Source organism: Typopeltis vanoorti, chromosome 12 (genome assembly GCF_054136105.1).
Source record: "Typopeltis vanoorti isolate ZY-2024b chromosome 12, IOZ_Tvanoo_1.0, whole genome shotgun sequence".
In the NCBI taxonomy this organism is placed as follows: Eukaryota; Metazoa; Arthropoda; class Arachnida; order Uropygi; family Thelyphonidae; genus Typopeltis; species Typopeltis vanoorti.
Window position 1 is genome coordinate 39,566,472 of NC_143560.1, and position 13,640 is coordinate 39,580,111.

General features: G+C 36.2%; 1 protein-coding gene across 3 annotated transcripts in view; it reads left to right on the forward strand.

Annotated features, from left to right (window-relative positions):
* The window catches only part of LOC150100720 (uncharacterized), a 217,321-nt gene that overhangs the window by 132,261 nt on the left and 71,420 nt on the right, over positions 1 to 13,640 (forward strand). For 2 of the 3 annotated variants that reach the window (XM_090402097.1, XM_090402098.1), the window contains exon 5: positions 13,297 to 13,383. The exons of the other annotated variant lie outside the window; for it this stretch is intronic. In XM_090402097.1, coding sequence (XP_090258223.1) covers positions 13,297 to 13,383 — 87 coding nt within the window. The remainder of the gene's footprint in view (positions 1 to 13,296; positions 13,384 to 13,640) is intronic. 3 annotated transcript variants of the gene reach the window in all.

A 13,640-nucleotide genomic window follows, 5' to 3' on the forward strand; every position in this document is an offset into this window, starting at 1 on the left:
TATGTAGATACCACATTGCTAAACGTAATTTTTATGCATGCATATTGGGCATATTGCAAAAGTGGCTAAATCAGCTCATCGAATCACTTGGTTACTGAAGAATACTTTAACCAGCAGAGACAAACAAGTTATTGTTCCTCTATATCGAGCCCTGATAAGACCCCATATGGACTACTGTGCCCAGATATGGGTGCCAGGGTTTCTTCTTGATGGGGAGGAGATGGAGAGGATCCAGAGACGAGTGACCAAGATGATGGCAGGTCTGTGGAATGAACCTTATGAAAACAGGTTGAAGATTTGTGGATTGCAGAAATTGGTTGATAGGCGGAAAAGGGATGATATGATTGAGACATTCGAATTACTGAAGAGTTTCTATAAGACCAATCCAGAAGATATTTTTGAGAATAGGACTGGTGGTGGGAGGACTAGGGGCCATACATGGAAGCTGGGCAAGAATATGGTTAACAAGGGTGTTAGAGCTAGGTTTTTTACTTGGAGAGTGGTAAATGAGTGGAATAAGCTGCCAGAGTGTTGTGGGTGCTATGACCGTGAATGAGTTCAAGGCGATGTATGATAGATACTGTGTGAATGGCGAATAGTTATTCTTGACATGATGTTAGGGCCTCCCTTGATGAGTCTGTTGACTCCTTGGAGTTGCCCAAAATAATAATAATAATAATAATAATAATAATAATAATAATATATAATTCCTTTTTGCCTATTTATGTACTGATGTAATAAGATTTGTTGTAATTTTATCTATGTAGATACTGCATTCCTTGGCTTGATTTTGTACATGCAATTTATTTATTATTTTGTACATGCAATTTATTTATTTGTGTTATTGACTATTTATGTAATTTTGACCTTGTACGTTGCTGTGCCCTCTGCAGTAATTCTGTTTATATGTAGAAGCTGCTTTGTGTAACTTAATTTTTGTACATGCATATTGTTTTCAGTTTTCTTTAACTGTTGATGTATAGCTGTAAATCTTTACTATGGCACAGTGTGACCTTTGTTGTTTTTATGCCAAATAAACTATAAACCAAACCAAACCTTCCCCATATCAATTCTGTAAATACCTCTCAACAGTTAAGTGTTGTGATCATATCAATCCTTCGTCATTTATCCACCATACTCTGTAGTTTGTGTGCCCTCAACCTATCCTCATAACTTACATTGTAGAAACCTGATTTCGGTAATCTACCTCTGTACCTGCTCCAGGATTAATTTATCCTCTTCAAATCCTGGTGATCAGATCCATGCACCATAGTCCACATGTGGCCATATCAGGACTTTATACAATGGAATCACTACTCTTATCTCTAATGGTCAAAGTTCATCTTAGTATTGCAGCAATCCTCTGGGTTGTCTTCATCACCTTTGCAGTATGTACCCTAAACTTTAAATTTTTATTGGCAGTCATCCCACAATCCATTTCTCATTCACTTCCTCTAATAGTGATCCACCAAGAGAGTATGCAGTCTCCCATCTGTGAATCCCAAATTTCAAGACCTTACTTTTAGTTAGATTAAAATGATATCCTCATTCATTTGCTGACCTTTCAAGCTTATTCAAATCCTCTTGAAAGGCCAAAACATCAGCAGATTCTTAAGAACCTCCCTAAGCTTCATGTCATCTGCAAATAACTGAAGATCTCCCTGCAATCCAGTGACAGCATCATTGAGATAAAGGTTAAAAAGCAACGGTCTAAGTACTGAATCCTGTGAAACTCCACTTGTAACCCTCCTACTCCCTGATACAGCCCCCCTCCCCCATACACAATCCTCCAATATCTATAAGACAGCCAATTTCCAATCCACTTCACTAATTTGGTCTGATATATTACTCCCATATGATGCAATTTAATCAACTTATCATGCCGCATCCTATCAAAACCATTTTGCAAAATCCAAAAAAAAAAAAAAATTTATGCCTTTTCTTCATCAATTGCTCTTGTTACTTTATTATAAAAGACAAGCTAATTATTGAAACAAGAAGGCCCTTTACCAAATCCATGCCGAATTTCATAGATAATATTGCTGTCATCAGCCCAATTTTGTATTTGATCTCTTACAAATTTCTCCAAAATCTTAAACCACAGGAGAAATACAAACTGTCTATAGTTTGATGCCTGCATTCTACCACCACCAATGTTCCTTCTAAGCTGTGCATGTGCACATGCACACACCAATCGAAAAGCGAGTAACCTAGTAACTGCATGCACAAAATTTTTTCTTTCAGAATTCCTAATTTACAGTCCATAATTTTTGAATGTACTATGATATTTTCAATATGATCAATACGTTCAAAAATTCGAAATTTTTGAACGTATTGATCATATGAAAAATCATACTCGTCACTTATTCTCTTTAGTACTTTCTCCAATGTCTACACTGCAATATTACTCTAACCCATTATTCCAGTTTAACTCACTCTAATTAGTTACTTTTAGCCTGCACCATGTGAGTGAACTGATGCTGATGTCAGAAAACTGCAGAGGCATATTTGTTTTGAGTGTCTACTGTCTAGACAGTACAGTCACTTGAAATGATAAACAGTGATGAATTTTTTGTAGCTACACAGATTTAAGTTAATTAATTTAGTGCTTGCAATTTTCCAGGTTATAGCTGAATGAAAAAAAAAAAAAAGGCTATAATCAGTATGAGAACTATTTTGTATTTGTATTTGAACATTCGCATATACATGAGTTTGAGACTGGAAAAACTTGTGCACAAAATGTTTCTCAGGTACACATGGGCAGGCAAAAATTCTGTGTGCAATGGCATTATTTTTCCTTCATTTCACTCAATGGGCATTTTCCAGCTGGGAAATTGGCCAGAAAGAATTGGAAGATAGAGATATCAGCAGTATCTGGGAGCTGGTTAAAAAAATATATTGGCAGCAGTAGCAAATTGCACACCTCAGAGTGAAAAAGATAACATAATTTGGTCTAAAGCAAATGTCTATAAAAATTACAGATGGAAAAAGAGGTTGTAGAAAAAATATAAAGAGAGAGATGGAGAACAGTTGCATGAAGAATATGACTCAAGCAGAAGGTGACTAGTATAGTAAGGAAGGCAAAATTGGAATATAAGATACTAGCACTGCAAATCCAAGGAAAATCATAAGGAATTATTTTATTATGTAAGCATATAGGAGGAGAAATGATTGTGGATGAACGACCACATTAGATTGAAATGGGGTTTGAGTGACTGATGCAGATGACATAGTGGAGTTGTTCACAAAGATTACAACATAATCATTACTAGAGCTGACAAAGGTAATGATATTGTTGTTTTCAGTTCCCATGATTATAATTGAAAAATATATGTGCTGCTCAGAGACTGCACTACTTATAAACTGCTAGATTATGATCCCACTAAGTTTCAGAAAAAAACATTAAAAAGACTTATAGGGATTGTCACATCTTGCCCTCCTGAAGTTGTTAAAAACCCAAATCTTTTGCCCCCCCCTTATATATATATATATATATGAATTACCTAAAATTCATAAACCTAATTACCATCTCTGTCCTGTAGAAGATGCCACTGACTCCCTCTCCCAACTTTAAATTAACCAAACAGTTAGCTAAATTGTCAGTTCCACTTACTGACTGCATTTCAGTTTATATAAAAAGTTCCATGCATTTCAAATCTTGAATACCAAAATTTAGTTTAAACAATAACAATATCATGGTGGGCTTTGTCACCTCCTCATTTACAAATATCCCCCTTTCTGACACTTTGAATTTGGTGAAAAATGTCTCCCCTCCCAACATTATTGAGTTCTTTAATTTTGCCATCCATAGGAAATAAGAGATCTGGGGGTGATAGTGGAGACCCTCCTATCCTATCCTTTTCATCCATCTAGGATGGGTTGAGTCCCCTCCTAATGAGGGGTTACTGGTGTATTAATGCAGCTGGTTTGCCACTCCTCTGCTGCATTCCCTAAGGGCGATATTCATGACTGTATCCGTGTGTGTTCACGGGGCCAGTTTGCTTGTGAGATGAAAACCCCTAGATAAACTGGAGGGAAAACTCTGCTGTCCATGCCCAAGACCGGCTAACCTGGCTGTTGCTGAGGAAGATCCTTAAGCTCTTCACGTCATTGACGGGAATCGAACCTAGGACACTCCTTTCCCAGGCATATGGTTGTGAAGTGTATAGTCACTAGACTAACCACGCAGATGATAGTGGATAAGAATCTGAAATTTAGGGGACATTGCCAAAATTGTGAAGACAACACAAAGGCTTCTGGGAATGATGCAGAGGACACTGACTTGTAGAAGTAGGGTGATTCTTGTTCTGTTGTATAAGGCTTTTATTAGGCCACACATGGACTATTGTGCCCAGATTTGGTCACCTGGTTTTCAGAAGGATGAAGAGATGTTGGAGAGGATCCAGAGGTGACTGACCAAGGTAGTTTCTGACCTCTGGAATGTTGAGTATGAGGAAAGATTGAGAAGATGCAATTTGAAGAGTCTGGCAGACAGGAGGGGGGGGGAGATATGATAGAGACCTACAAGCTATTAAGGGGTTGTTATAGGATCAATGCTGGAGAGGTTCTACAGAAAATAGTGAGAGATCAGGGGAGAACCAGAGGTCATCCCTGGAAACTATATAAAGAGGGTGTGAGTAGGTGGAGTAAGAAACAGGCTTTTTTTCATGCAGAGTTGTGATTAATTGGAATGCCTTGCCTGAGAGTGCGGAGTCTGCAGAAAATTTGAGTGTTTTTAAAGCATGGTATGATGAGCTGTATGTATGATAAAAGGACCTCCCAAATGAGACTTTGACTCCATGGAGTCTTGGGTAATAAATAATAATACTGGCTACTTCTCTTAGAAGGACACCTTATTTAAAAAGATAGAAGGTACACATACAACCCACTGAATTAGAAACTTTTATTTAATACTGTGTTGGACCTCCTTTAGCCAAAATTACAGCACATATGCAGTTTGGCATAGATTCCACGAGGTGTTAGATTGCATCTACATATATAGCATCAAGGCATTGACCAGACAGTTGGAATGTGCTTTAATTGGCTCGGATTTGACAGAAGAAGATTTTGCTCCCAGATCTGTGTGTCTTACATGTCCCATACATTCTCAGTGGGGTTCAGATCCAGGCTTTATAGTGGTCATTGGAAGATTTTCACTTTGTTTTTCTATAAATTAAAGATGCCAAGAAATTATATTTGTGTAAATATGAAAATATGACTTCTGCATTACTTCAAACTTGGTATCACCTCTGGGTCTGACTCCCACTAATGAGATCTCAATAAAGTCGAAACCGATCTGGGTAGTGACTCTTCCCATAATGAATAGCATGATAATCTGTAAAGATATGTGCTTTGCATTATAGGATACTAACGCAAGTGATGTGAAGTCATTAGCTTCTATATACGAGTTGCCCAGTCCTGAAAATACTTCAGGTGCAAACTTTGTTTACACTTGGATAAATGATTAAACAAGAATATAGAGAAGACAGTTGGAATTGAAGAGGCTTCTAAAATGAATAAGCAGAAAGGGAAATGGCCCCAGTCGGGCATGGAGAGACCACATAGAATGAGTGTTTTTATCAGTGAAACTAGCTGTAGATCCAGGATTAAGCAGTTATGTTTATGTACAAATACTAGAAGTGTAAGAAACAAGGCAGATGGAATGGTTGCACTAATTGAGTCTGTTCACCCAAAAATTGTTGGAATGAGTGAGACATGGTTAGATGAGGACGACATCCTGACAGGAATAGAGATGGAAGGATATGATGTGTTTCGCAAGGATAGAAGGGGTAAAAAGGGAGGGGGAGTGCTATTGATGATAGAAAAAGAGTTATGTCCATATTAAATAGAGATGCAAGGGGGAAATAGTGCCAGTGGTTTTGAGGCAGTATGGTGTGAGATAGAGGTGAATGGAATGAAATACTTGGCTGGATGCTGTTATAGACTAGAAAATGTGGATGGTAGTGACTATGAAATGTTAATCAAATTAGCCAAGCAAATAAGAAAAGAGTGATCATAATGGGTGATTTTAATTATTGCAATATAGACTGGAATGATGAGTTAGCAACTGGAAGTAAAGAAAATGAGTTTCTTGAGTTTTTGAGGGATAACTACCTCAAAAACAGAGGGCACACGGGGACTGAGGGTCTTGGATTTGGTCATCTCATCATAGGATATAATTATAAATGAAGTGTCAAATCACATACCAATTGGTGAGAGTGACCATGAGGGTGATTACCTAGGTGGTTGCCAACAGTGTGAGGACCTCTGTAAGAATAGGGTATATGTGGAACTACAAGGGGGGGGAGGGTGATTATGAAGAACACAGCTTGCAGGTGTAGCATTGAATGAGGAGTTAGCTAGAAAGAGATCAATGCAGCTTTGGGGATTTTCAAAAACTATCTAGTATATGCAATGTCTAAATGTCCAAGGGTCAGAAGGTTAAATAAGGTAGATGTGAAATGGATGAATAAAGAGATTAAGCATACAGAGAAAAAGAGCATTATGGAGGCAGCATAAGAGAAGTGGAAATAACCAATTCCATGAGGACTACAAAGACCAGGCAAGGCAGGTAACTTGGTTGATGAAGGTAGCTAAGGAGAGGTATGAACAGCAGCTAGCTAATGAAGCCAAAAAAGAATCCCAAGGAGTTCTTTCGATGTATAGCCAGCAAAAGAAAGAATGATTATGGAAGGATGACATTGATTGGAGAAAATGGTATAAAGACAGTTGTTGCAGAAGGTGTGGTGGAGATACTTAATGAACAGTTCATAAAGGTCTTTCAATCTTGTGAGTGTGACTTCATGGAGAGATTGAGAGCAGTTGATGATTGGGAAGAGAGACTGACTGTAAGTGAGCAAGAGGTGTATGGGAAGTTGAGCAAACTAGATGTAAATAAGGCTGTAGGACTTGATAATATATTCATGCATTCTGAAGGAATTTGCATCAATTTGATGCAAATACACTTGTTGGACAACTTTCAGTGGTCAAGGATCTCTCAGAGGTCACATTGCACAAGTTTTGAAGTCATTAGATTATAACAATGATGGGGAAGACTTTAATAAACACATGCAATTTACAGACAAAAAAAATACTGTTGTTGATGATGGTGGGCAGTAGATGGCATTGTTGGTAGTAGGAGAATTAAGTAGCAGTGGAGAGGGTGAGATGCATTTTAGCAAAGTAGAGTAGAGTGCCCTCCTGTGATGAGTCTTCGGACTCCATGGAGGTGCCTGTACAGTAATAATAATAATAATAATAATATAATTTCTTGGCATCTTTAACTTTGTGGTGATCAGGGAAGATGATGGAAATTGCTGTCATGCTCTCTGAACCACTGCTAAACAATTCTTGCACAATAGACAGTAGCATTTTTGTCCATGAAACAACTGTCACCTACTGGATAAAAAGTCAACATTGTAGGATGGACTTGATTGGCAATAATGTTCAAATATTCTTGGAAGATACCCAACCCTCCAGCAATATCATGGGACTTGTTCTGTACCAACAGAACATGCTCCCACCATGACACTATCTCCAGATCCTTCAGTTGTATTTACGAAGCATGCTATGTTCATTGCTCCATGGGGTTCCTGCCAAACTCTCTGCCTACTGTCAGTACAGAACAAGGTGTTATCGTGACTCATCACACCATGACTTTTTTCCAGTATCCAGTCAGTGTTCCTGACACAACCAACTTTCTGGTTCTTCATAGAAATCAATGGATTCCATGTATGCATACAACTGCCAATACTAATCATCTTCAATTCCTGTGCATAGTTTGGTGAGATATGGGTCAGGAACAGCTTCCATTAAATGTGTCAGCCAATTGCTACACCCAGGAAGTTCTGTTTTTCCATACAGACCTACTTAGATAATGACTATCTTGTTCCTGACAGACTGTTACAGTTATGCCTCTTGGACAGCAATGTGGGTTATTTTTCCAATTAAACACCCAGTATATCTTACCTTTTGAGAAACCAGTCAGCTTTGCTGTTTTCAATTTGTGGCTCCAGCTCGATGGGCACCTACAATAAGCCCTTTATTTTTTCCCCATTGTGATCAATGCTGTTGACAATTACTGATCAGCAGCATTGATGCACATGACCAAGTATCTTGCACGTATGCTACATAAGTGACAGTGGCTGGAATGTGTACTTCCATGGGCTCTTCCCTCCTCTGGCCATTCTCAAACCTATTTGGCTAAGATATACTGATGATGTGTTTTCTGTTTGGTCACATGGTTCGGTTCAGGCACATTAGACTCTTACCTCCTCCACCTTAATAGCGAGTATCCCCAGAATACAGCTCATTACAGAAACAGAAAATAACAATAGCCTGCTTTTTTTTTTTTTTTTTAAGATACTCTAATCATAAGTCTATCCAATGGCACTCTTTCTTTCTCATTTTACAGAAAATCCACCCACACAGGTAGATACATACATGCATAAACTCTCCTCTCATTCCCCTTCTCAACAATATGGTGTCATCAAAACCCTTGTTGACAGAGCCTCAAATATCTGTTCTATCTAGGTTTCCCTTACAGTTGAACTCACCTTTATTTGCAAAACCTGCCTGTCAAATGGATATAATACTAAAAAAGATCTCCAGATTATCTGCCCTTCCCATTTCCTCACATCTTTCTCAATATAGAGACTATAGTAATGCCATTACTAGGCCCCATTACTGTTCCAGGTGTTTCCAAGGTTCCTTGTTCTTGCAACTTATTATATTATAGACAAACTGGGAAATTTGCTAGCATCTGCTGCCACAGCTATGGTCATTCAGGTCTAGCTGACCATGCCTTGCACAGGATCAGATGAATAAAACTATTATGCTTCATCAAAGCAAATACAAACTTGAAAGACTCTTGCTAGAATCAGCAGCAGATTTAAAAAGCCAGCTAATCTTAATAAATATGGTTGTGTTAAACTTCCAAAGATTTGGAAGACTTTAATTCTTAGGCCTAACAGATAAGGCTAGCCAACAGAGCCTATTGAGGGTACCCCTCATAGGACTTTAGGCTTTATATAGTCTAAATTCTTCCTTTTATGGTTTTGTGTGTTTGTGTTATTACAGTTTTAATATTGTATTCCTGAAGATATCTCTGTGATAGAGACAAAATAATTAAACCTGCTGTTTAATTATTTCTCTTTGTGCTGTATTCATTCCATTAAATTTTATTATGATTGTTTAATAATCATTGTATTGGGATATTTCATCCTGAACAGGTTTTATTCTTAGAAGAATGGGAATGACTGAAGTCCACAATGTATATTGTTCATTTCTCACCAGTCCTACTGACTTATTTGTGCAATAAGTTTGTGGGACTGGTGGTATATTGTCACATATTTTAAGGAAATATGCCAAAGATCTGGCAATCAACACCACTGACCTGTTCATTGAGAGTCTAGCAACTGGAAAAGTGCTCAAGAAGTAAAAGGAAGGTAAGATAGTTGTATAAGGATAATAATAATAATAATAATAATAGTTATGAGTTATTTATTATCTTTTCTGTCAACATGGTGATCAGCATTCATTTTTGAAAAATTGTGGAGGTAGAATGGAGACACCCCACAATAGACTAGATGGTATTTCTTCTGCAGTTATTAAGATTTTGGAGAAATTAATAAGAGACTGTATATAAAATTTAGTGCTAATATTATCAATAAGGATCGGCATAGATTTGTTAAGGAGTTCTCTCGTTTTAGTAATCTTCTTGCCTTTTATAATAAAAGTAACAAGAGCAGTTGATGGGGGGAAAGATATATACTACTTTTTTAAAATTATTTATTTATTTATTTATTTTTATTTTGGAAAGGTATTTGACAGGGTACCACATGATAAGTTGATATTTAAGTTGCAAAATATGGGTTTAGGTATCAGGTTAGTGAGTCAGATTGGAAATTGAATGTGTGATAGATATCAAAGAGTTGTATATAGGGGAATGGTTTCAAGGAAAAGGAAGGTAACATGTAGGATTCCATAAAGCTCAGTACTAGGACCTTTACTGTTTGACCTTGATAAAAATGATTTTGACACTGGATTGCAAGATGTGAAACTAGGAAGAGGATGATCATGCAGATGTTGTGGCCATTCAGGAGGATCTGAATAAGCTTGCCAGTAGATGAATAAATGGGGATGTTAGTTTAATGCATCGAAATGTAAGGTCTTGAAATTTGGGATCCACTGATGGGAAGGTTGCATATTCTATTGATGGGACTAATAGAGAAAGTGAAGGAGGCAAATAATCTTGGTATTGATGAATGCTAGAAATTTGAAGTTTGTAGGAAATATCATGAAGGTGGGAAGGCAACTCAGAGGATTTCTGCAATATTGAGAAGGACATTGAACATCAGAGATAAAAAGGTGATGGTGGTTCCTCTCATCAGAACATTGGAGGTTACTTTATCCTATTAACTAAGTAACCATGAATACAGAGGCAGATGAAAAAATATCAGGACTGTACAATGTTAATTACTAGGATATAGACTGAGGATATGCAAACTGCAGAGTTTGATGGAACAGAAGACATAGGGGGTGATATGACTAAGACGTTTCAACTATTGAGAAATGTTTAGAAGATTAGCAATAGAGAGATTTTTCATATAGCACAAGGGAAAGGAACAAGGAGAAGTGGGCTTCAATGGAAGTTATGAAAGGAAGTAGTAGGAAATTGAGAAGTTTTTTTTTTTCATGGAGGATGGTTGGACCATGGAATGCGTTGCCTAATAGAATGGTGAGAGTGCAGATGATTAACTAATTTAAGGAATGGTATGATAGAGTTTGTGTTGTCTAAGATAGGCCTCCCATAATGAGTCTTGTGAATCTATTGGGCTCCTGATTAATAATAATAATTGTTACGAATTATTTATTATCCTTTCTGTCAACATGGTGATCAGCATCAGCATTCATTTTTGAAAAATTATGGACATAACTTCCACGTTATAGTAAAACTTCAGGTGATTATTTTTTATTTATATTAAACTGAAGTTTTACTATAACACTGTAGTTGTTTCCATAATATTTCAAAAATGAAATATATATTATAATTTATTTATGTCAGATATATTATGATAATAATCATTATTTGAAATTATTGGAGAATGAATAATTTTGAATATATTTTCAATTATTTTTCAGTTCATCATTTCATTCAGATTTTCATTTCATTTATCAAGCAGACATCTTGAGAAATAATAATCATTTAAAATGAGGATATTAACTATTATCGTTATCCTTTCTTTTAGGGTTACATGGTGATCAGCATTCATTTTAAAAATTTTTATGGAATTTACAACCATGTTAAAAAAACTTTTTTTATTATCCCGATGTTTCGATCTTCACATCTAGATCGTACATAAATATACAGGACAAGCTGAGTTACATCATTAACTGTAAGCTAGAGAAACAATGATTTGATCATATGTTATTCTACTGGCGTGACCTCTGGTGAAAAAAAATAAAAATAAATAAAATAAAATAAGATAAAATAAATTTTTTTTTTATAATAATTATGGTGAAGCTGGCCTTTCTGATCATGTCCTGAATATCTTACACAGAATTGATTGGAAAACCACCAGCTGTCTACATCACACTAGAACATGGTACGAACGGAAATTCAAGGAAGCCTGTGAGATTATTATCAACCACCCCAATCTGAACAACAATGATGGTCTAAAAATCCCAAACATATGGAAGGTATATATTCTACCTTCCTCACCAAGAACAACTATAAACAGGACTGTAGAAAATCCAGTATTGTAAATCAAAAATAAGAATTGTAATACTAAAAATAGGACACCAGTTGTTTCTGAAAGAAAACCATCTAAAAGAATGTTTATTCCTGTCATTGTAAAATAGAATTTAGCTTGATGTAAAAATTTATTTTATTTTATTTTATTTTTTATTTTTTTCACCAGAGGTCATGCCAGTAGAATAACATGTGATCAAATCATTGTTTCTCTAGCTTACAGTTAATGATGTAACTCAGCTTGTCCTGTATATTTATGTACGCTCCAGCTGATGATCTTGATATGAAGATCGAAACGTCGGGATAATAAAAAAGTTTTTAACATGGTTGTAAATTCCATAGAAAATTTTAAAATGAATAACTATTATTGTTCTTCTTTGATTGCAAGATTCTTATTTGACCTGCAAGATTTTAAACTTAGGAATTCAGAGATTAAAGACTATACATTCTGTATACTGCAGGAGGCAAGGACTCTAGAAGTAATGGTCAGTAATGTTCAAGAAAAAAAAAAGCACTACTTTTGTAGCAAGCTCCTTTAAGACTATCCAAGAGACTGCTGTAGTAGTGAGAAGGTGACACTGACCAGAAGAGACAAAGGATGTTGTGATTTTATTGTATGTAGTTGATCAGACCAAAACCCTGAGTAATTATTATGGACTGTGTGCAGATTTAGTTGCTTGGATTAAGATGAGGAAACTTTAAAAGAATAGAAAGGCAGATAATACAGATAATATCAGGACTGGAGTGCCTGCAATGAGTACAAATTGAGAAAATGCAGTCTACAGAGTTTGGTAGGAGGAGAGGGAGGGGTAATATGATGGACACATAAGTTATTCACAGGTGCTTACCACATAAATACTAGGCAGATTTTCACAAGGTGGCTACACAAGGGAGTGTAAAATAAAGTTTTGCCATTAGAGTTGGTAGGTGTTGAGTGCACAAACAGTGAATAATTTTATGGTGTGTTGTGATTGACTTTACAAGACCTACAGTTGGTCTTCTGCTATGAGTTTCAGGATTCTGTGAAGACCTTAGCATCTCTGTAGTGCACTTGGAAAAGCAGCAGGACATTGTGCCCTTCCATTGGAAAAGACTTGCATTCGATTCTCTTCATGACAAGAGGAATCTTTATATGGCCTTTTTCAGTAGAAGGTGAGTTAGCCAATCTCATACATGGTAGCAAGGGTTTTCCTCCTGGAAACTCAGGTTTTTAATTCTTATAGACAAATCAGCCATGAGAACACATGCAATTTACAGACAAAAAATACTGTTGCTGGTGGTGATGGGCAGTAGATGGTTGTGTGTATTTGGAGAATTAAGTAGCAGAAGAGACAGCAAGATGTGTGTGTAGCAGAGTAGAGTGCCCTCCTGCGATGAGTCCTTGGACTCCTTGGAGGTGTCACATAATAATAATAATTATGATGAAGAAGAAAATAATAACTAAATATAGTATTTTTACCATACTATAATTTTTACCAAAAATTAAATAAGGATATTACTTTTAGCTGCAGCATTTAAGGTTTGGTTTTCTTTCTGATTTGTAGGCTGTGACTCCCAGAGGATGGATCTTAAGTAAATGCATATTAGATATGGTAAAACTGAATGATTTTCATACCAAAAGGGTAATGAAGGTATGTATTTAGTAGTCAAACTAAAGATAAAGATAAAAATATGTTTATCAAGATAAAAACACAACTGTGATTGCTTCATACTATACTCCATATTTTTCTGAGTTTCACACACTCAACACATCTCAGCTGAACATTATTTAAATATAAGTAGGCAAACTTTTAATTATCAAATCAAAAATTTTGCACCAAAATTATAAAAATAAGCATTTGACTTTCTTTACAATAGATATTTACAATTTGGTTGATTAGATGAATAA